Source organism: Orcinus orca, chromosome 2 (genome assembly GCF_937001465.1).
Source record: "Orcinus orca chromosome 2, mOrcOrc1.1, whole genome shotgun sequence".
NCBI lineage: Eukaryota > Metazoa > Chordata > Mammalia > Artiodactyla > Delphinidae > Orcinus > Orcinus orca.
Window position 1 is genome coordinate 104,437,970 of NC_064560.1, and position 25,387 is coordinate 104,463,356.

The window sequence follows — 25,387 nt, forward strand, 5'->3', positions numbered from 1 at the left end:
TTTTCCCAGTGTTGGCTCCTCCTGGGCTCTAGGGTTGAAGTTTATAATGGGTATAATTTGGTGTTTTCTTCTGAGACCTTGGCATGCTCTGATGCTTTCATAGCCACCTCCTTCCACTGCTACAAGAAAAGGGTAAAATTTGTTTTATTCATTCAATGAGCACATATTGAGCTCTGCTTTGTACCAAGCTCATAGAATACATACTTGCCAAAAAGAATTTAGCATCGAGTAGAGAGACAGCTCTGCATTTAAGTAAGCAGATAAAATATACCAATTACAAATGTGTTAAATTCTGCCAAGTAAAGAAGCTGAGATAGAAAACAATGCATCAGAGGAGAATTTACTTTAGAAAAGCATCTCTGAGGAGGTGAAGTTTTAAGCTAATTCTTAAGGAGAAAGATGGAGCTAGCAGGAGAGAATTTATTTTCAAAGATCTTTTCTCAAAAAAAAAAAAAATCTAATTTGTGAGCAAGGGGAGGATGACATGGGAAGAAGCAGGGGTGAGAATATGACTTGTGGGTCAAGGAGTTTGGATTTAATCCCAAGTGTAGCCACCGTGAAAAATCATTAGCCAGGTTGCTGATGTCATATAATCCATTAAGAAGTATTTATCTAGCCTTTAATTTAGGCCAGACTCCAGCCTGGTTCACTGAGGAGGATTAAAAAGTAAGGCAAATGTATAATCCCACTCTGATTTTGATTATAACCTACCCTGAGAGGCAAGGAGGAGTTTCGAGTCTCAGGTAGGAGGTGGGGGGACCACGCTGATCTTATGCTCAGTGAGCTCAGGCCTGGTGTCAGGCAGATCCCAGAGCCACAGAGCTAAACTGCTCACGAGGGGCTGAGTGAGAACCCACTGACGTCAGAGGAGGACTGTCATATGGCACAGCACCCACTGTGTGCCAGAACCTATTCTAAGACGTTTTACATGTCTACTCAATCGAATTCTCATAGTAACCCAGTGAGGTAAGAAGGATTAATATCACCATCGCACAGATGAGGAAACTGAGGCACAGAAATGAAATGACTTGCCCAAGACCACACAACAGGTAAGGGTAAAACCAAGATTCAAGCGCAAGGCAGGCTGGTGCTGAGTCTGCTCTTACCCACCATGCAGTGATGTCTCAGGGCTGTCAACCTTGGTGATAGAGAGGACCACAGCCAGGCACATGGTTCCAAAGGGGGCCACAGAGAAAGTTCTGGTGTAAAAAAAGAAAATGTGATTAGGGATGCTGTGGGGTGCTTGAATTAGTGATGAAAGCAGGACATACAAATGGAAATATTGTCAATATGGACCTAGGCTCTGCAAAGGGGATCTTGGCTGCTTCTGAAGTTTCTGTGCACTGGCTTTTTGAGGAATACGTAATTTTGGATCCGTGAAAACTGCTTGGAATACTTGCCAGTAACATCTTTCCTTCATTTTCCCATAGCATGTTAATTGTTCTAAGCTCTCTTATGGTTGTTTCCATTCTCTAATGTACTATTGTATAGTTAGGACTAAAACAAATTGTATAAAACCTCATCTAAAAAATGCAAGATATTTATGATTTTTTTATGATATTTTATACAATGAATATTTTACTTGGGGTAGATTTTGTGGTATTTTTTGCACGTCTACTTTGAGGGAGGAAATGGTATTGTCACTTTCAATAATATTTAACTCACATATGTCTCTGCATATTTCCTTATCATGTTCAGATTGATCCAAATGAAGAGTAGGTGTGAGTTCAATCATATTCTTGATGTAGTACAGTGCAAAAGAAAAAAAAAAAAAACCTAATTATCATTGAGTTCACTTTGGAAAGGAAAAGATCCCCTGAAATTAGAAGTTGAATTAAGCAGTTTTGTAAGCCTTCAGTTTCTAATATTTCTTTAATATCAGGCAGTAGTGACTATTCTGTCTCTTGCCAAAGGCAGCTTATTAGAGTTGAAAAAGGCATCCTGTGTTGGACCTCCTTGGGGTCTGCCCTGCCGCCTAGGTTACTATTTACATTAGGACTACTGTTCTTGCTATTGACCCTCTCTAACAATTTAAGTATATCTCTGAAGTCATGTAAATTCCATAATTCCAGGAATATATTTAAAGGAACATTCTGCATCAGAAGTGATTTACTGTGATATATTAATATTAATCAGGATATAATCAGGAGAGAGAAATGACATAGTAATTTGAACAGAGATCATTTAACATTAAGAAATTAGTAACCACCATAAAGAATTTCAGTGGGAGGGACAGGTTAATAAGAACTAAAGAAAACTAAAGAGTATAGGAATAGCAGATTTAAGGAGCAGCCATTACCCTAGAGCTGAGATAGCTGCCCAAGGAAGAGACCTCCCCAACCCCAGGGCTAAGATCCTGACCTTGCTGGAGAGGTTATAGCTGTGGTCACTGGATGGTAGTGGAGCTGCTGTGGTGTGGTATAACTTGCCAGAAATATGCCCTCTAGGGGACTAGGGAAAGCAGTTCACAGGGAGATGCCTTACCAAGATTCCACTGAGTGTCATAACATTGTATTTTATAAAAACACTCTCTGTGAATTGTTTTCTGATACTTTTGCTCTATTTCATACTTGTTCCTTTTAACTGTAAATTGAAATTGCCAGTACTTTGAAATTTGAAACTGCAAGAATGGCAGAGAAGAGGGCAAAATAATGTTTTTCTCTCTGAATAAAATAAGAAATAAAAGCCAAAATATATAACAGCAACAATATCAGCAATACCACCACCAGCAACAAAACCCTAGAGTGGCCTGAATTCCTGAAGCTGAGGGTACTTGGGCATCTCTGTTCTTATTTCCCCTATTCACGTAAATGCTGTATTACCAATAGAAACATTTTATGGTTGGGAACCCAAGCAAAGCACTGTGGATTCTCTGTTGTTTGTAAGTTGGAACACTAGGGGACAGCACTAAAATATTCCATAGTTGTTTGTTATTGATCACTTGCATACTGTATAATGAGATTTTACTGTTAACGACTATTGAATGCCCTGTTGATTTCAGTGGACGAAAAAGCACAAAGAAGAAGATGAGCTTTTCAAGTCTATAATTTCAGCCTTTGTAATATGATGATTTGAATAATTTAGAGAAAGCTCCAGGCTGTTTTTTGGTTGCAAGGAGATAGTAAGGCATGATAACTTAAAGAATTGTGATTTTGTGTTACAAGTGGTTTCTTCTTTTCATTATTTGGGGGTAAATATTTTGCACAAATTTTTATTTCTAATCTTGTTTTCCAGGCACTTTGGAAAGACATGAAACGGGAGAAAGAGCAAGGACTATTCTTAATTGTTGTGATGATTCACAGCTTCTAAAGCCTGAATCTGTACTTCCAGTTGCCTCAGAGACACGTAAGCACAAAAGTGTAGAACAGAGGTCCCCCAGCTCCTGCCAGTTTGGGCCAATACCTTGCCCTGGTCTGCAGGTGGAGTCTTCATGTAAGGTAAGTTCAAATCAAGCTGCTGCTCATGAAGAACATTATCAACCCTGAGTAAGAAGTAAAGTGCTTTCATAAATATGTGGCCATTAAATATCAGTACAAAGATAAGAACTCAGAGATGATCACATCTACCAGACGTACCTACCAAGCGATCTTGGGTGAATCAGGATAACTTTTTGAGTGATTATTAGTTTTGAATGACTATAGCATTCTTTTTTGATAAGACAGGTCCTGGCTTATCAAGATTGAGCCAGTTTTATATTAATCCTTGAATTCTAGATGGTTTTCAATGAAAAGGGGGGAAAATTATATTCTGTGGTCGGGATAAATTTTTTTTTCACTTGGGTATTTGACCTCTTTTTAAAATGCTGATTACAAGTAAACCCAAAACCATCAGAAAAACTGGATCGTTGTTTGGCCCATTCTTTTGGTATACTCAGCATCTCTAGGGTCACTAGCTCTTTAGGATTCCAGGCCTCAGTTAACACACAGTGATGGAGTTTATATTCATTTTCTCAAGCCATGTTAACCTGTGTCACAGAAATTTGCATGAGTTTGATTATTTTTCAGTTCTAAACATGACATAGCAATTTAATCTGACTTCTTTAAGGGATTCTTCCATTCTTCTGTCATCTACACCTCCAAGTTATCCCCTCCTCAGGTTGCAACTGTGGCATTTATATGCATATATATAATGTAGTATTTTTTATGTAAACATATTTTCATAATAATGTCTATTTCTTTTTAATGGCTGCATCATGCTCTATACTGTGTATATACTATACTGATATGAATTATTTTCCTATGGCTTAATATATGGATTGTTTTTTATGCTTCAGTTTAGGACTAACACAACTATGAACCTAAAGTTTTCTTTTTTAATACTTAGTGTTATTTAATGGGATATATTTCCAGAAGTGGGGTTTCTAAGTCAAATTTTAGCTGATTTTTATGTTGTTAACATTTTCCGTTATTTTAATGATATTATGAAGACTCAAAGTAACATTAATAAGGACTTTAAATAAGACTTTATTTTATCTCATGTGTATGTATGTAGTTAGAGGCAAAAGGATGTGTCATTTTTTAAGTAAGGCCAATTGGCTGCTAAGCTCTGCCTCAAAGCTGCAGGGGGGGTGGAGGTGAGGCCACCATCGTATGAGCCTCAGCTTTTTTGGTTTAAAGACTAGATTTCGATTTTATCAGTGAGGCCAGAGTTGTCAACCTTTTGAGAACTGAGTCATACTAACCAAACACCCAAGAAATGAATATTTAAACTAGAATGACAATTCTTTAATGTATAATGATAAATATGATGGCAGTTCATTGCTCAGCACAGTCTCACAGTAGCAAAGCTACAGGGCATGAGGGAGAGCGGGGAGGTGGAATTTTAGCAGAGGATTCCTTGATGGGCATGGAGTCAGAGCCCCAGGGTATTCATTCACTGAGCTCTAAGAAGATAATGCAGTCTGTGCTTTCAGTCCATGGGGTACTATCTCCCTTGGTCAAGGCTGATATACATTGAAAAATTTCTAAATTTTGGATTTCTCTCTTTAGGCCAGCTACTTTTGTTTATGCTTTCTCCTGCAGATGTTAAAACCAGTGATTAGGCTGCAGCTTTTTTTTCCCTTTCTTTCCTTTTCTCATTTAGTCTAATTGTTTTTAGATTTTCCAAATCTGTTTTTCATGTTCTTAACTTGAAAGAAGTCATGTTTTTTTTTTCTTTTGGCTATGCTGTGTGGCATGTGGGACCTTAGATTCCAATCTGTGGCCCCTGCAGTGGAAGCTCGGAGTCCTAACCACTGGACCACCAGGGAATTCTCAGGAAGTCATGTTTTATAAGGACAATTATATCAATATGATGAAATTTTTTAACATTCACAACTGAAGTTGAAAGTGATAGGGTCTTAGTCTCCTAAAGTGGGAGACAGAACCACACTTCTATTACATATTTTAAAGTTGGGGTAAATAAAGCCCAGTGAGTGAGCCCAGCTGACTGCCAAGCATTCCCATCTTAATGCGGCTTTGTTGCTTTTCTTTCACAATAGAATTTGTATTTTATAGTGGAAATTATATGCTAGAATAGTGGATGAGAACTTGGATATGTCTCTTGACTCGTGCATGTCATATGCCTAAGGTCTGCAAGAGCAAATCTCATTCATCAAGTACCTATTTTACTAGCTTAATTCCCACAAGGTAAACTGACTGCTGTTTCTTGCAGGACCTCAGAGCTACCCTTTAGGTAGTGATAATAGTATATATAGATTTCATTTTCTTTATATAATTTTGTTTCTTTCTTGACTCCAGGAGGCAATAAAATGCCGGGGTCTTGTTTTCCTACTCTTAGGCTGATTCCAACTTCATTTCCTAGCTGCTGCCCTTTACCTTAGATGACTGCAATTTCCAACTTTTACTCTCTACAGAGGTGGAGAATTGAATTAGACAAGACTATCACCTCCTTTGTTCTATGTACTTTATTTCTCTTATTATTGAGCTTACTGTTGAGTAGAGCTATTTTTATTTGTGCTTCTCCTAAGTTATATCTTCTCCAATTATGTACTGCATATCTTCTTCTCACCGTCTTAGACTTAAGCCTTTAAGATTGTTTTATCTTAATCTTTTATTTATGAATTTGATAAGCATAAAATTTCAAGAATGCTTATAAATTCTCCATTCTCCTTTTTGTTAATATAGTAAAATGCTTCATTAGTTTTCATAAGAAAAAAAATCAGATTTATAGAAGAGGAATCACACTTATTTCAGAGCTGGGAAAAATGAGGGACAATAAGCCTGTAAAATTTGGAACAATATAGGGTTACTCTGTGTTTCAGAATTTTTTGGTATGGACTTCAGTGAGAGACAAGTGAAATATTTTCGAATGGTAGCATGAACTGTTTAAAAGGAAGAATAGCATGTAATATCTGTGTGGTGAGCTTTTTGTGTTTGGCAATACTTTGCATTTATTAGGATGCTGTGTCCACTTTTCCTTCTTGCATTTGAAGAGTGCATATAGATTTAGGAGAAGGTTTTAAAGAGAACAACAAATACAATAAAACATTTAAAAAACGGGTCCAATTAGAAAGGCCAAAGGAGTTGAATTTGTGCAGCTAGGCAAAGAAAAATCTTTGGGGTAGGAGAGGACCAGAGTCTTAAAGGATTTAAAGGAATACAATATCATATTAGTGATGGGGAACTGCTTTTCTCAGATTCTGCTGAGGATAAAACAAGATAAAAACTGTTTAAATTGCAGTGGGAGGAATTTAGCTTCAAAGTAGAAAATAAACAACCTTACTAAAATCATCTTTACATGGCAGAACTCTTCATTACCTCATCAGATTTTAACGAGGGAAGGTCTTTTTTCTCTATTATTCTGTTGGTTGGTTTTAAATTCTTTTTCCACACTTCTTGTCTGTAAAATGAGTAAAAAAATAAACAGGATTATTTTAACTGCCACAATTTAGACCCATTGTAATGTTCTGGAAATGCCTTTTAAAAAAATAACCTGATTTTCTGTAGAATGGGTCCCCAACAGCTCCCCCTGGTTGCTTTTTTAGAGTTACATGGTTTAATATGGCAGCCATTAACCATAAATGGCTATGGAGCACTTGAAATTTGGCTAACAGCACATGTTAAAATGATGTTTTGGATATATAGGCTTAAATAAAATATATTATTAAAACCAATTGAACCTGTTTCTTTCTATGTTTTTCAATATGGCTACTAGGCAGTTTAAAATTACACATGCAGTTTGCATTTTATTTATGTTGGACAAATGTTGAACTAGAACAGGGATAAGCAAACTTTTTTGTAAAGGACCAGATGGTAAATATTTTAGGCTTTGCAGGCCGTATTTTTGCTGTTGCAACCATTCATTTCTGCTGTTGGAGTACAGAAGCCACCACAGACCATACTTAAACAAATGAGTGTGGTTGTGTTTTGATAAAACTTTATTTACAAAGACAAGCAGTGGACCACATTTGATACTCGCTGGCCATTATTTGCCAATTTCTGATCTAGTCAGTCCTCTCTAGACTTGGAAATCATGAGGTACTTGGAGGAACTAGCAAAATAGCCAATACCTACCCCCTCCCTAGATATCTAAATTTTTAATAAAGCAACTTATCCCAACTTCTGCACCATGAGGAATGTAATCCAAAAGCCCTTGTATCAAGTCTGTTTCCTGACAGCATTCATGAAATTGATGTGTTTGAAAATCTGCCCTTTGTGGAAAACAAATGTGTACATTATGCTTCCTAATCCAAGCAACATGTTTTAAAATGAAATTTTCTTTAAATAAAGCACTTATACATGCATCATTATCTAAATATATAAAATTGATTATAAATAATGCATTTACATTTATTTACGTTCCAGTTGAGCTTTCTAGAAATATGTTTGTATTTTTTTAACCTTTAGTTGACCTTAGAGTTATGCCTGTTTGGTGCCATTTGCTGAAAAATCTTATTAGAGCTTTATCCTGCTACCTCTTGTAAAACACAGATGGTGTACTGGTAGGCCACCAATAGAAAATCAGATCCCACTACTACATATTACTTTATTGGAATGCAACATTAGTTCTTTTACATTTTATGAAACAAAAACATAACCAAAATGGAACTAGAGTAGTTTCTTAATTGTGCAATTTGAAAATTTCACCTGCAAATTTACATGTATCAATATGAAATAATAATTCACTGTGGCAATATTGCATGTTGCAGATTAACTCAGTTTTCATTAAACTATATTTTATTATCAAAATTGAATTATTACAAAAAGAACAAATAATATTTATTTGAAAACAATTGAGTTATATAGGGATAAATCCTGAATATAGAATGATAATTTTCACATTTTTGATTAGTAGTTAATTTTCAGTATTCTTTTTAATGTAATAAACAGCATATGCCTATTGTTTCTAATGTAGACAATATTTTGCATCAATTTTATATAATTTTAAAAGAAAACAGATTTTTATTATTAGACATGCCAGCCCTTCATGAAAATATAGAAATTTCTCTCTGTTAACATTGGATTAAGATTTTTGTTTTAAGTATTTTGATTTAGTGAATCCCAACTCAAAACTTAGTGCCTAAATGATATCACCTGTCCTAGTGAGATAGTGTAGAGAAATATACAATAGAGAAATATAGAAGTCAATTTGCTTTTTGAAACACATGTGAAGTGGTGCAAGTTTTTGACAGTGTAACCATTTCTCATAAGCATTTTATATGGTAATTTTAACTACTATAAGTCAAAAAAATTTCTGTAATACGCAATTTTTTGTAGCTGTTTTATAAAGGATATCCCTTTTCTTACTTTGTGGCATGAGTTTAAGCATTTTTGATACAAACTTCCCTCAGTGTTGAGGAAAACTCTGAAAAGCATATCACAGCTTTGTTCCAAAACTAATTCAGGAGGTCTCAGAGTCACTATGAAAAGTAGGAACCCCACACCATTAAATGACTCCAGCTGTCCGCCGCGCACACAGAAGCAACCCTGAATTTCCTCACAGTACTTCAAAGCCGTGCTTGTATCTAAACATTCGTTGGCCATGTAAATCAGAGGCACAAAAGGAGAATGCTCCTATTTCATGGTGCGCGGCTGGTCTGAGTCCGGCTTTGTGCTGCACGTGTCGGTGGGGAGTGCCAGAAACAGAAGGGCACTGTTCTGACTCGTGTGACAAATGTAGTTAACACCAGATCCATATTAATGTTGTCAAGTTCCCTTGATGTATTTAAACAGATTTTAATTATTTTCAGCGTCCAAAGTCCTGAAATATATAGCCTAATAGTTCTTCAAAGAAAGCTTACTTAATGTGTGAATGTAAAACCTCTCATAAAAATGAAACTTTTATATTAGCCTTAGTCATTGACATAGGTTATTCATCAAGTCAGCAATTTGTGTGGCAAAGTGCCATTTGAATAGCGTATTGTTAGGCTACTTATGGTCCACTTGACAAGGGCTCTTTCTGTAAATAGTGCAATTTGACTCCAGCTGTTAAAGAGTGGCTTTGACAGCAGCCAAATAGAATGGAGATGCCTTACTGCACTGCCGAAAAATCAATATTGGGTTCTTGTTCATGGTAACCTGTTCTTTTCTCTTCTGTAGATTTATAAACAACTATCAAGGGTTTATAAGTGGAAGTTTAAGTATTATTTTAAATGTAATTCACTTTGAGTTTCAAATTAAGACTTGTGATAAATGGTACAAGTGCAGAGTTTTAGGATATTATTTCCACCCCCTGGTTCATGTTTAGTCACAATTACAGTTAAGTTGAATTTGGATTCTCCAGCTACAATAGAAAAGAATTAGTGTAAAACGTGGACTCAAAATTGTGTGCCTATTGTATACTGCCAGTGAAATTATTTCTTCTTTTTGATTCTCTTATCAGTTTATCTTCTGTGTCCTCCCATCTTCTCTGTGTGTGTACCTTTTTGTACAGATGGCAGGGTTCTTTGTGGCTGTGCCCATGGCAACACCCACAGATGTTGACAGCCAGTAATGTCCCCCGTGTTGTTGAAGATTTCCCTAAAGCAGAGTCTTGCTGGTTTTGAAGATTTTTCTAGCGTTTTCAGCAATACAGTGTTGCTATGATACCTGGCTGGCGGTAATAGATATTGAATCTTTTAATTACAGTAACCACACACAAGGACTTTTTTCACTGGCTTTCTCTGCTGTTGCTAGCTGTTATATTTAAGATACAGAAGAGGCAGTGAAATTATATACTCAAGATGAGAAAAAAATTTCCAGAGTTTACTTCGAATTCCAATATTTAATTTTAAAAATTTCCTGGTATAAAAACCTTTCAGCAGACTGATGGAAATATAGTTTATTTAAATTGCAGATAAAATTTATTTAAATTATTTCTAGTTTTGACTGAACTTGATTTTGAATTTTTATTGTTTACTTGGGATGTCATTAAGCCTTCATCTAAGGTGTGCTAAGCAGGATTTGAAAAAGCTGTCATTTTTAACATGGGAAAAGCTGGTGGAATGTGTACTTTCTCAAATGCCTCTTTCAGTGAAAGCTGTTAAAGTAGCCATCTTCCTATTACTGACCAACTCTGCATTTATGTGTTTTGGCTGAGATAGCAACTGAAAATTCATAAAGCTGATAATATAATTGTGTACAAAGACCTGTAAGGCTGATTCAAGGTCAGTGTTATTGTTTTTATAATTGCTGATAGGAAGTTCTCATTTCTTCAAGAAGAAGGGTTTGTTCTGCTTTGATTTTAGTTGGTTTCAAAAAATGTTATCCCTTCTGTTAATTCTAAAGTAAATCTTTTCACTGAATAAATGTTTATGTTGTTCTTTAGTGCTAGATTTAGCCTAGATTTACCTCAGTATTTTTCCCCACCCCCACAATATTAGTCAATCCTGTAAGAAACATGGGAATCTAGGATTATAACTTTTCTCTTGAATTCAATATTCTGATTATAGTCATCAGTTGACTTGTGGGTGAGGATTCTATCTTAGAATCATGATGAAAAGTTAAACATATCAGGCAGTTTTATTTTGTATTTAGATTAATCTAGGGACAGAGTAGCATAATTTATTAAAGCATGTCTTTAAATTTGACACCATTTGCACAATAATTTTATAGGGATATTTTAGAAAATATATATTATGTAATAATGTACCTACCATATTACCCACCATAACCATTTAGAGACTTTTTGTTTCTCCCTCATTTCTTTTCTTTCCTACATATTTTTTTTTCTGAGTTGTAATTAAAAGCAAAACAAAAACAGAAACCCCGTGACTTGCCAAATTTGTTAAGGCCAGGTTCTTGTAGGACCTAAAGATGGACCTATTCAACTTACTGAAAGAGGTCTAAATCTTCTGGGATACAAATTCACTCCAGTGGATTTAGATGTTCTGTTATTGAGCAAATTGCTGGTTCTGATTAAAAGATGATGGTAGGGGCTTCCCTGGTGGCTCAGTGGTTGGGAGTCTGCCTGCCAATGCAGGGGATGCGGGTTTGCGCCCGGGTCCGGGAAGATCCCACAAGCTGCGGAGCGGCTGGGCCCGTGAGCCATGGCCGCTGAGCCTACGCGTCCGGAGCCTGTGCTCCGCAATGGGAGAGGCCACAACAGTGAGAGGCCCGTGTACCACAAAAAAAAAAAAAAAAAAAAAAGATGATGATAAATGTTACTCCTTACAGAAAATTGGAGTTTTCTTGGTAACCAATTCATTGTCTGATATCAGGAATATTTTCTGTTTATATCCTCTTTTTGATGACTACTACAATGGATGATATTTTGAGGAGTAAAAAATGAAGTTTATAGAAATTCAGATGTTGAGTTAACTAAAAGGGTTAGTGGCTTATAACAGGAAAGAAATGAAAGAGAATAAAATCTTTCTTTTTGAAAGCTGGTAATGCCACTTATAGACTGAGAGTACCATCTGGACCCATTTAAAGGAATCCCAACAGGAGCACTCCTTCTATATCAATGACTTATGTTGAAACTGGCCCTAAGAGAGCAGCAAATGCAAAAATGTAACAGGAAGCAATTCTCAGAAAAGAAAGCATCTCTTCTCATGGAATATTTCCCCTATGTTCGTAAAAACAAAGTGTATGTATGAAGACTTTAGCTTTGAATCTGTAGATTGCTTTGGGTAGTATATTCATTTTCACAATGTTGATTCTTCCAGTCCAAGAACATGGTATATCTCTCCATCTGTTTGTATTGTCTCTAATTTCTTTCACCTGTGTCTTACAGTTTTCTGCATACAGGTCTTTTGTCTCCTTAGGAAGGTTTATTCCTAGGTATTTTATTCTTTTTGTTGCAGTGGTAAGTGGGATTGTTTCCTTAATTTTTCTTTCAGATTTTTCGTCGTTAATGTATAGGAATGCAAGAGATTTCTGTGCATTAATTTTGTATCCTGCTACTTTACCAAATTCATTGATTAGATCTAGTAGCTTTCTGGTAGCATCTTTAGGATTCTCTATGTATAGTATCATGTCATCTGAAACAGTGACAGCTTTACTTCTTCTTTTGCAATTTGGATTCCTTTTATTTCTTTTTCTTCTCTGATTGCTGTGGCTAAAACTTCCAAAACTACGTTGAATAACAGCAGTGAGAATGGACATCCTTGTCTTGTTCCTGATCTTAACGGAAATGGTTTCAGTTTTCCACCATTGAGAATGATGTTGGCTGTGGGTTTGTCATATATGGTTGAGGTAGGTTCCTTCTATGTCCACTTTCTGGAGAGTTTTTAATATAAATCAGTGTTGAATTTTGTTGAAAGTTTTTCTGCATCTATTGAGATTATCATATGGTTTTTATCCTTCAGTTTGTGAATATGGTGTATCACATTGATTGATTTGCGTATATTGAAGAATCCTTGCATTCCTGGGATAAAACCCACTTGATCATGGTGTATGATCCTTTTAATGTGCTGTTGGATTCTGTTTGCTGGTATTTTGTTGAGGATTTTTGCATCTATGTTCATCAGTGATATTGGCCTGTAGTTTTCTTTCTTTGTGACATCTTTGTCTGGTTTTGGTATCAGGGTGATGGTGGCCTTGTAGAATGAGTTTGGGAATGTTCCTTCCTCTGCTATATTTTGGAAGAGTTTGAGAAGAATGGGTGTTAGCTCTTCTCTAAATGTTTGATAGAATTCACCTGTGAAGCCATCTGGTCTTGGGCTTGTGTTTGCTGGAAGATTTTTAACCACAGTTTCAATTTCTGTGCTTGTGATTGGTCTGTTCATATTTTCTATTTCTTCCTGGTTCAGTCTTGGGAGTTTGTACTTTTCTAAGAATTTTTCCATTTCTTCCAGGTTGTCCATAAGGGGGAAGGGTAAGCTGGGACGAAGTGAGAGAGTGGCACTGAAATATATACATTACCAAATGTAAAACAGTTAGTGGGAAGCAGCCACATAGCACAGGGAGATTAGCTCGGTGCTTTGTGACCACCTAGAGGTGTGGGATAGGGAGGGTGGGAGGGAGATGCAAGAGGGAGGAGATATGGCTATATATGTATATGTATAGCTGATTCACTTTGTTATAAAGCAGAAACTAACACACCATTGTGAAGCAATTATACTCCAATAAAGATGGTAACAACAACAACAAACTTTAGCTTTATTCATTGAAACTAAGAGCATGAACTTACTGAAAAATATATCCAGCTAATATGCTCATCCATTTTTCTGAATTGGGTTTTAATAGTGACATCCTGAAGGCACAACCAGTTCTCTGCATCCCCAAATGGCATTCATGACATTAAATACAAATAATGACATAAATTACATCTTTTGTAATTTTCTACATACTATGAAGCTCATATTAGTCTGGAAACAGCTTTTATCCTAAATTGAAATATCCTGCGTAAGCTTTCGGTCCAGGTATGATTATTCCTATCAGATATTTAAAAAATGGTCATAAGAGGCTGCTGTGAGCAGCAGGGCCTTTCTTATACACGTGTTTAACTTCATGCACATCCAAATATAACTGAAAATTTTAGGTTTTATTTTTTTGTCTTCACATGTTGTCTGAGACCTGCTGGTTTTTAGAAAGCTATTATGAAAGCTTACAAAATATGAAGTTGTACTCACCTTTACTACTTTCTTCCCAGCTCCCACTAGAGGTCTCATTATACAAAACTTGGCCCTCTACATTTACTCTCTGGTAGCAAATGTCTTACCTCCTTTTTCGCTCCTTGAACTAAAATAATAATCTGGATGCCTAAAATGTAGTAATGGAGGGAGACAGGTTCATCGGACCCTTTATTCCTAGTTTTAGCATTGTAGCCTGTTAGAACCAGAAGTGGTCATATTATCTGTTCTCTCCCTTCTTAGGAGAATTTAGGAGCCCAGTCGTGATTGAATCACACAGTAAATTGGGTTTAGAGCCGAAACAGACTTTCTGGTTCCTGTCTCTGCTCTCTCAGTGTCAGTATAGCTGAATCCACTTGTGGATGGATCCTGTAGCCAGACTTTGACCTGCCAGATTTCTCTCATGGCTGAGTTCCTGTGTTGTCCTCTCTTCACTTCCCCATCCCATCTTCTTGAAGATTCTTTGCCAGCAGAGCTTGGGATCTGGTGTACTAAAAGTTGGTTTTGGATATTTTTATAGTCCCAGAATTTCAGAATTCCCTGGCTTTTCTGTGATTAGTTGATAGGATTTAGCTTTTGCTTGGAGCTCTGATTTTTCTTTTCTCTGTCTGATCACCCTCCTTAGTATACATCTGCCTTCCAGGTTGCCTCTTTTTGGGAACCAGTGGTCTCACTAATGACCACTCTGGCTTCTTCTACCTGAACCCTTTGAGATGAAGGTGTTTTAGCTTTCTGTTGCTATGTAGCAAATTGCCACAAATGTAAGGGTTTAGAACAAATTACACTTATTATATCACCATTTCTTCTGTGCCAGGAATCTGGCATGACACTGGGTTCTTTGCTCAGGGTCTCATGTGACTGAAATCCAGGTGTGGGCTGCAGTTGCTGTATCATCTGAGGCTGGGGTCCTCTTCCAAGCTTATTCAGGTTATTGGCAGAATTCATTTCCTTCTGGTTGTAGGACAGGAGTCCCTGTAGGACAGTCCCCCTGACTGTTGACGAGGGGGCCCACACATTCCTTGACATACAGTCTTTTCATCTTCAAGCCAGCAGTGGAGAACTTCTTATGTAGGGAGTCCCTCTAGTACTCTGAATCTCTGACTTCCCCCTCAGCCACCAGCCATAAAAAACTCTCTGCTTTCAAAAACTCAATGTGATTAAGTCAGGACAACTCAGATAACCTTCCTATCTTAAAGTCAACTGATTTGGAACCTTAATTACATCAGCACAATCCCTTCATGGCAGTACCTAGATTACTGTTTGGTTAGATAACTGGAAGAAGATATGCTTTGCCAGGTTTTGAGAATATTGGGGGCAATCTTACAATTCTGCTTATAGATGGGAATCATTCTAATTCAGGGTGACTGCTGTCTTAGGGCTATTACTCTCTTCTTCTGGTTCTGTAACATTCAACATCTGCTTAAGTGCCCTGACTAGCTATCCTGGTACTAATCGTTTCTGAAGTTTGAATCAAACTCTTGTTTCTCTTTGGGACCTTTTCACCCTGTCTGTTCCTTCAGGGAGTTCCACATGCTGGACACCTGCAAGCATAGTCAAAACCTAGAAAATATCTCCTTTAATATTTCAGGATGTTAATAAATTTCAAATTGTTAATCAGTATTATTTTTATGTAATTTTTATTGTAGTTTCTAAGCTGGGGACAATATCTACTGTTAGCATACCTTCTGAGCTTTAAATTTGATTTTGATGCTTATCTTTGGGTGGAGATTGAACATATTCTTCAGCTGTGTGACTTTCCAATCTGTTGAACACACAGTACAGTTTATGAATTAGTCTTTCCACTTCCACCAGCATGACCTGGATAGAAAGAAAAGAGCCTCAGAAATGGATATTCAACTATTATTCATCTGAGTTGTAGTCATCCTCAGATAAAATCCAAAATTATAAAGAAAAAGATATTGAAAAGGTCAACTGTAGATTTGGGGCCATAACCTCCAGCTACATATTTAATTTCCAGCTACTTGGCCTCATTAAAGTAACTCATATTCTCCCTACTGCTTGTCTGCTACCAGAATATTTCCCCTCTGATTCTTCACCTTGAAGTCTAAGCTTCAATGTCATTTTCCATAATGTATGTAGCAGCCCACCTCCCCTTATTCTCTGTCTCAGCATCCTATTTATTTCATTTTTTATTTTCCCCACCTTCCACAACAGTATAATCTCAAAATGGGCAGTGATATGCTGTCAGTTTATCATGGTATTGTCATCACCTGCATATGTTGGACACAAGGCAGATTTTCAGAAAATATTTGTTGAATAAACACATGGACTAAAAATTACTAAAGTTGAAACATGAAAAATACATGGTAAGAAAGTGAAGAATATGTCCTTTTTTGAGTTGTAACAGAAACAATGAAAATGAATGCCCCCCCCCAACCCCATGGGTATTTACTTTGTCAGTCAATTGCTTAAAGTCCAAATTGGGTTTTTATGTGTGACTTGATCTTACAGAGGGGAGTGATCTAGCAAAAAAAAATAGTTAATAATAGCAAAGAGGTCGTTGAAACACAACTCTTACCCCACTGATATTTAGACACAAGTTTCAATCAATTCAAAAGTTTGAAAGGCATATCGATACTTAGACCAGTCCAAACCAATACAAAAGCTTATAAGAAAAAGTTTATTAAAACTGGTAGTGAAATTTAGGATATTTAGCACATTAGGGAGGAATGATTCACTGCAGGTAAGATAGGCACAATGGTGAGCTGATATAGACTCACAAAGGAAGATTAAAAGGTAGTGTAGTTAAATGGTTTCTTACACCAGCAAAGTCTGTTATTGCCCTATTCACTTGCCTTAAATTTCAGACTATTTTTTTTAGTAACAAAGTTATCTAAAATAAGCACTCAAAAATAGCCTGAGGATTGTACTGTATATCATGAGCCCTCTGCTTCCCTCAAATAATTACTTTACTAAGCCCTCCCCTTGACACAAAATCCCTGAAGCCAGCAACAGTCTAATCACAGGTTTGTAATAACTTTTAGAAATGTAAGTGTAATAAATATGAAGAGGCCTGATTTATGTTTCATTTCCCAGATGCAAAGTCTCTGGCACAATCCTCCATCCCTCAAGTGGCCGACATCACTTCCTACTTTCATAGATCATTTGAAAATTGCTGAACCTCTCATCAGAGGTTGGTGAAGAGAGGGCTGATTCTACTCCTTGATATGTATGACAGTAGATGCTTTAGGTAACTCCTTATTGTGAGAACATAGGGTAGTGTGCTGGGTTAACAGCCCGAGGAGACACCAATCCTCATGGGATTTGCTCTTCTTCCTTGTAAGATTTGCTCCTCCTCTAGGGAGAAGGTATCTTGGTAATGGCAGGCAGGTCAGTGCCCCTCCACACAGTTGCCCTACTGATTCCACTCTGCACACATCTCTTCTTGCCTAATCTCATGTACAGGAGGTGCTCTTCTCTCCACCTAGTCAAATCCTACCCATACTACAATATCTGCATGCTATTTAACATGCACTGGTTAAACACTTTTAAGTTAACTATGGATTGCCTGGTTATTTTACAAGTATATATATGTCTTATATTCTCAACTAGACCTTAAGCTACTTGAAAGAATTGCTATGTCTATACATTATGTAAGTTTTGTAGTGTGGAATGCAGAACAGAATCTTTTATTCATTCAGCAAATATCCATTGAACACCTACTATGTGTCAGACAGTCTTCTTGATACTAAGAATTTCAACAAAGTCTTGGCACTCATGACACATTTCTAGTAAGAGGAGATGGACTGTAATTTTTTAAAAGAAGATTAGGCAGCTTCAAGATGGCAGAAGAGTAAGACGCGGAGATCACCTTCCTCCCCACAGATACATCAGAAATACATCTACAGGTGGAACTGCTCCTATAGAACATCTACTGAACGCTGGCAGAAGACCTCAGACCTCCCAAAAGGCAAGAAACTCCCCCACGTACCTGGGTAGGGCAAAAGAAAAAAGAAAAAACAGAGACAAAGAATAGGGACGGGACCTGCAGCAGTGGGAGGGAGCTGTGAAGGAGGAAAGGTTTCCACACACTAGTAAGCCCCTTCGCGGGCAGAGACTGTGGGTGGCGGAGAGGGGAAGCTTCGGAGCCGCGGAGGAGAGCACAGCAACAGGGGTGCGGAGGGTAAAGCAGAGAGATTCCCGTACAGAGGACCGGTGCCGACCAGCACTCACCAGCCCGAGAGGCTTGTCTGCTCACCTGCCGGGACGTGCAGGGCTGGGAGCTGAGGCTTGGGCTTCGGTCGGATCGCAGGGAGAGGACAGGGGTTGGCTGCGTGAACACAGCCTGAAGGGGGCTAGTGTGCCACAGCTAGCCGGGACGGAGACCGGGAAAAGGTCTGGAACTGCTGAAGAGGCAAGAGACTTTCTCTTCCCTCTTTGTTTCCTGGTGCACGAGGAGAGGGGATTAAGAGCACTGCTTAAAGGATCTCCAGAGATGGGCGCGAGCAGCGCGGACCCCAGAGACGGGCATGGGACGCTAAGGATGCTGCTGCCGCCACCAAGAAGCCTGTGTACGAGCACAGGTCACTCCGCGCCTCCCGGGAGCCTGTGCAACCCACCACTGCCAGGGTCCCGTGATCCAGGGACAACTTCCCTGGGAGAACGCACGGCGCACCTCAGGCTGGTGCAACGTCACACTGGCCTCTGCCGCCGCATCCGTACCCCTCCATCCTCCCAGCCTGAGTGTGCCAGAGCCCCCGAAGCAGCTGCTCCTTTAACCCCATCCTGTCTGAGCGAAGAACAGACGCCCTCAGGCAACCTACATGCAGAGGCGGGTCCAAATCCAAAGCTGAACCCCAGGAGCTGTGCGAACAAAGAAGAGAAAGGGAAATTTTTCCCAGCAGCCTCAGGAGTAGCGGATTAAATCTCCACAATCACCTTGATGTACCCTGCATCTGTGGAATACCTGTATACCTGAATACCTGAATAGACAACAAATCATCCCAAATTGAGGAGGTAGACTTTGGGGGCAATGATATATATATATATTTTTTTCGCTTTTTAACTTTCTGTAAGTGTGTATGTGTATGCTTCTGTGTGTGATTTGGTCTGTATAACTTTGCTTTCACCATTTGTCCTAGGGGTCTGTCTGTCTGTTGTTTTGTTTTTTTACGTTTTAAAACTTTTTTCTTAATAATTATTTTTTATTTTAATAACTATTTTATTTTACTTTATTTAATTTTATTTTATTTCATCCTCTTTCTTACTTTCTATTTTTTCTCCCTTTTATTCTGAGCCATGTGGATGAAAGGCTCTTGGTGCTCCAGCCAGGAGTCAGTGCTGTGCCTGTGAGGTGGGAGAGCCAACTTCAGGACACTGGTCCACAAGAGACCTCCCAGCTCCACGTAATATCAAACGGCAAACATATCCCAGAAATCTCCATCTCAACACCAACACCCAGCTTCACTCAACGACCAGCAAGCCACAGTGCTGGATACCCTATGCCAAACAACCAGCAAGACAGTAACACAGCCCCATCCATTAGCAGAGAGGCTGCCTAAAATCATAATAAGGCCACAGACCCCCAAAACACACTACCAGACGTGGACCTGTCCACCAGAAAGACAAGATCCAGCCTCATCCACCAGAACACAGGCACTAGTCCCCTCCACCAGGAAGCGTACACAACCCAGTGAACCAACCTTAGCCACTGGGGAGAGACACCAAAAACAAAGGGAACTACGAACCTGCAGCCTGCAAAAAGGAGACCCCAAACACAGTAAGTTAAGCCAAATGAGAAGACAGAAAAACACACAGCAGATGAAGGAGCATGGTAAAAACCCACCAGACCAAACAAATGAAGAGGAAATAGGCAGTCTACCTGAAAAAGAATTCAGAATAATGATAGTAAAGATGACCCAAAATCTTGGAAAGAGAATAGACAAAATACAAGAAACGTCTAACAAGGACCTAGAAGAACTAAAGAGCAAACAAACAATGATGAACAACACAATAAATTAAATTAAAAATTCTCTAGAAGGGATGAATAGCAGAATAACTGAGGCAGAAGAACGGATAAGTGACCTGGAAGATAAAATAGTGGAAATAACTACTGCAGAGCAGAATAAAGAAAAAAGAATGAAAAGAACTTAGGACAGTCTCAGAGACCTCTGGGACAACATTAAATGCACCAACATTCAAATTATAGGGGTCCTAGATGAAGAAGAGAAAAAGAAAGGGACTGAGAAAATATTTGAAGCGATTATAGTTTAAAACTTCCCTAATATGGGAAAGGAAATAGTTAATCAAGTCCAGGAAGCACAGAGAGTCCCATACAGGATAAATCCAAGGAGAAACAAGCCAAGAAACATATTAATCAAACTATTAAAAATTAAATACAAAGAAAACATATTAAAAGCAGCAAGGGAAAAACAACAAATAACACACAAGGGAATCCCCATAAGGTTAACAGCTGATCTTTCAGCAGAAACTCTGCAAGCCAGAAGGGAGAGGCAGGACATATTCAAAGTGATGAAGGAGAAAAACCTACAACCAAGATTACTCTACCCAGCAAGGATCTCATTCAGATTTGACAGAGAAATTAAAACTTTTACAGACAACGAAAAGCTGAGAGAGTTCAGCACCACCAAACCAGCTTTACAACAAATGCTAAAGGAACTTCTCTAGGCAAGAAGCACAAGAGAAGGAAAAGACCTACAATAACAAACCCAAAACAATTAAGAAAATGGGAATAGGAACATACATATCGATAATTACCTTAAATGTAAATGGATTAAATGCTCCCACCAAAAGACACAGACTGGCTGAATGGATACAAAAACAAGACCCATATATATGCTTTCTACAAGAGACCCACTTCAGACCTAGGGACACATACACACTGAAAGTGAGGGGATGGAAAAAGATATTCCTTGCAAATGGAAATCAAAAGAAAGCTGGAGTAGCAATTCTCATATCAGACAAAATAGACTTTAAAATAAAGACTCTTACAAGAGACAAAGAAGGACACTATATAATGATCAAGGGATCGATCCAAGAAGAACATATAACAATTGTAAATATTTATGCACCCAACATAGGAGCACCTCAATACATAAGGCAAATGCTAACATACATAAAAGGGGAAACTGACAGTAACACAATCATAGTAGGGGACTTTAACACCCCACTTTCACCAATGGACAGATCATCCAAAATAAAAATGAATAAGGAAACACAAGCTTTAAGTGATACATTAAACAAAATGGACTTAATTGATATTTATAGAACATTCCATCCAGAAACAACAGAATACACATTTTTCTCAAGTGCTGATGGAACATTCTCCAGGATAGATCATATCTTGGGTCACAAATCAAGCCTTGGTAAATTGAAGAAAATTGAAACCGTATAAAGTATCTTTTCCAACCAGAATGCTATGAGACTAGATATCAATTACAGGAAAAGATCTGTAAAAAATACAAACACATGGAGGCTAAAGAATACACTACTTAATAACCAAGTGATCACTGAAGAAATCAAAGAGGAAATCAAAAAATACCTAGAAACAAATGACAATGAAAACACGATGACCCAAGACCTATGGGATGCAGCAAAAGCAGTTATAAGAGGGAAGTTTATAGCAATACAATCCTACCTTAAGAAACAGGAAACATCTCAAACAAACAACCTAACCTTGCACCTAAAGCAATTAGAGAAAGAAAAACAAAAAAAAAAACCAAAAGTTAGCAGAAGGAAAGAAATCATAAAGATTAGATCAGAAATAAATGAAAAAGAAATGAAGGAAACAACAGCAAAGATCAATAAAACTAAAAGTTGGTTCTTGGAGAAGATAAACAAAATTGATAAACCATTAGCCAGACTCATCAAGAAAAAAAGGTAGAAGACTCAAATCAATAGAATTAGAAATGAAAAAGGAGAAGTAACAACTGACACTGCAGAAATACAAAAGATCATGAGAGATTACTACAAGCAACTCTATGCCAATAAAATGGACAACCTGGAAGAAATGGACAAATTCTTAGAAATGCACAATCTGCCGCGACTGAACCAGGAATAAATAGAAAATATGAACAGACCAATCACAGGCACTGAAATTGAAACTGTGATTAAGAATCCTCCAACAAACAAAAGCCCGGGACCAGATAGCTTCACAGGCGAATTCTATCACACATTTAGAGAAGAGCTAACACCTATCCTTCTCAAACTCTTCCAAAATATAGCAGAGGGAGGAACACTCCCAAACTTATTCTATGAGGCCACCATCACCCTGATACAAAAACCAACAAAGATGTCACAAAGAAAGAAAACTACAGGCCAATATCACTGATGAACATAGATGCAAAAATCCTCAACAAAATACCAGCAAACAGAATCCAACAGCACATTAAAAGGATCTTACACCCTGATCAAGTGGGGTTTATTCCAGGAATGCAATGATTCTTCAATATACGCAAATCAATAAATGTGATATACCATATTAACAAATTGAAGGAGAAAAACTGTATGATCATCTCAATAGATGCAGAGAAAGCTTTTGACAAAATTCAACACCGATTTATGATAAAAAAACCCTGCAGAAAGGCATAGAGGGAACGTTCCTCAACATAATAAAGGTCATATATGACAAACCCACAGCCAACATCATCCTCAATGGTGAAAAACTGAAAGAATTTCCACTAAGATGAGGAACAATTTTGCTGTGGGGAACAGCAGGTCCAAAAGCCCAGAATACAAAGATGAGTGGTGAGGAGGGTATTGATGGGAAGTTGATATGCCTGGAGGTTAAATATATAGTGGGAACAGTGGAAGCTGACTGTCTTATTGTCCAGCAGGAAAATAAAAAGAAGGCTTTGGACCTGGCCTTCGACTTCTGAGAGCAACTTATATTTATAGTGGAAAATCACATTAGGTGGCAAAAAACATCCAATACAACCTTACGATAGAGTCCTTTTTTAGAATATAACTTACCTGAATCAAGGGGATTTAACACCTTAAATTGCCTGCTTTATATTTATATAGTGGTTTTGTCTAAAAAAATTTTTTTGTGCACATTTAAAATTCCTGTTCATTTAAAATAGGCCAGGGATTGTCAGACTTTTTCTGTCAAGGGTCACATAGTAAATATTTTTAGATTTGTGGACCATGCAGTCTCCCTCACAACTACTCAACTCTGCTTTTGTAATGCCAGAAACACCCATTGGCTGTACATAAACAAATGAGCATTTCTGTGTTTCAGGGATATTTTATTTACAAAAAAAGATGTGGTAGGCAGTATTTGGTCTGCTGGCCATGGTTTTCTAACCCCTGCAGTCGGCAAAGCTGTGATTAGATTCTGTTATAATTGAGTGTAATAGGCCACAAGAAGAGAAGTAGAAGCTTTCCACTGGAAAGTACTGTTTTTGGTTGTCATTAACATATAATCTTGTAATGCTCCCTCTTTGCTAAAATTTAAAACTGTTTGCACTCAATTTTGGAGCCCTGCCTTGTGAAATCTATTTTGGCCTTTTGGACATTTTCTGTCTTACTTCTCCCACTTCTTACTTCTCGAAGGTAGTCTACAAACTTGATCTTGTCAATTACTAGCTATATGGTAATTTATTGTGTGTGTAGTCATTTGAAAGAATGCATGTCCTCATTTTTAACTTTAGTTTATATTATTCACTTTTTTGTGTGGGAGTATTCTGTAGGTATTGGTTTCAATTTAATAGGTATGTGTTAAATCGAATTGACTAAAATGTTTGGTGGCCACACAGAGACATATATCCAAAATAAGTGTTTGGCTGGGTATTCTTTATATAAATACACATAAGAAGCATTACAAAAAAAAAAAAGGACTTTTTTTTTTGTCCTTTGATCTACTTAGTGGTAAATCAATTCTAAGTTATTTGCCTTCAGCCGACATCCTTTCTAACCGTTTGGCCAATTATAAGCTTATTAGTATGATGTTTGGAAAGCATCAGCATGATACCACTGACTTAAAAGTCATAGTTGGGAAGCAAAGGTGTTTGGAGTAAGTCAAATTAGTATGTCTACAGCACATCTCTGTTTTTTGTTTTTTTTTTAACATCTTTATTGGAGTATAATTGCTTTACAATGGTGTGTTAGTTTCTGCTTTATAACAAAGTGAATCAGTTATACATATAGATATGTCCCCATATCTCTTCCCTCTTACGTCTACCTCCCTCCCACCCTCCCTATCCCACCTCTCTAGATGGTCACAAAGCACCGAGCTGATCTCCCTATGCTATGCGGCTGCTTCCCACTAGCTATCTATTTTACTTTTGGTAGTGTATATATGTCCATGCCACTCTCTCACTTTGTCACAGCTTACCCTTCCCCCTCCCCATATCCTCAAGTCCATTCTCTAGTAGGTCTGTGTCTTTATTCCCGTCTTGCCCCTAGGTTCTTCATGACCTTTTTTTTTTTTTTCTGAGATTCCATATGTATGTGTTAGGATACGGTATTTGTTTTTCTCTTTCTGACTTACTTCACTCTGTATGACAGACTCTAGGTCCATCCACCTCACTACAAATAACTCAATTTCATTTCTTTGTATGGCTGAGTAATACTCCATTGTATATATGTGCCACATCTTCTTTATCCATTCATCTGTTGGTGGACACTTAGGTTGCTTCCATGTCCTGGCTATTGTAAATAGAGCTGCAATGAACATTTTGGTACATGACTCTTTCTGAATTCTGGTTTTCTCAGGGTATATGCCCAGTAGTAGGATTGCTGGGTTGTATGGTATTTCTATTCCTAGTTTTTTAAGGAACCTCCATACTGTTCTCCATAGTGGCTGTATCAATTTACATTCTCACCAACAGCAGCACATCTCTTTTAATTAGTTTTCATCTCTTGGGGGTGTGATTGCAGAGTAATTTAGCAACATAAAGTTGTTATCTTAGTTGATAATTATATACAGAGAGAGATACAAAAATTTAAGGAAACAGTTGCTATTTAAAGAGAGCATGTAGGACTTTATCTTCTGTGCTACATATAATTTAGCTTTTAAATGAAATTGCTTTTGAATTTGATATGACTACTTTTTTCTATTAGTTTAATTGAATTTTTTATAGGATGCTGAGTAGACCACATATTAAAGGCAAAAACAATATAGCAAAATCTATTTTTGTAATGTTAAGCATGACTTTCAAATGTCTCTTGTTTTTCTTACTAATTTTTTTTTTAAAAAGTCTCTAAATGTATATCAATATCTTTAGTCTCTTCTGTAATTCAGAATTTGGTGTCTGAGTTAACATTTCATATTCTGTGTTATCATGATTTTTAAAATAGTGAAAATTTCTTTTCCTGAGATCTAGCCAGATTTGCCCAGCATTCTGATGGCATCCTCATCATAGCTTTGTACCAAGATAAGATAATCTTTTCTATATTTTCTCTAATACTGGT

General features: G+C 37.5%; 1 protein-coding gene across 1 annotated transcript in view; it reads left to right on the forward strand.

Annotated features, from left to right (window-relative positions):
• The window catches only part of WDR72 (WD repeat domain 72), a 205,527-nt gene that overhangs the window by 69,398 nt on the left and 110,742 nt on the right, over nt 1-25,387 (forward strand). Inside the window, exon 14 of the mRNA XM_033436956.2 lies at nt 3,235-3,437. Coding sequence (XP_033292847.1) covers nt 3,235-3,437 — 203 coding nt within the window. The remainder of the gene's footprint in view (nt 1-3,234; nt 3,438-25,387) is intronic.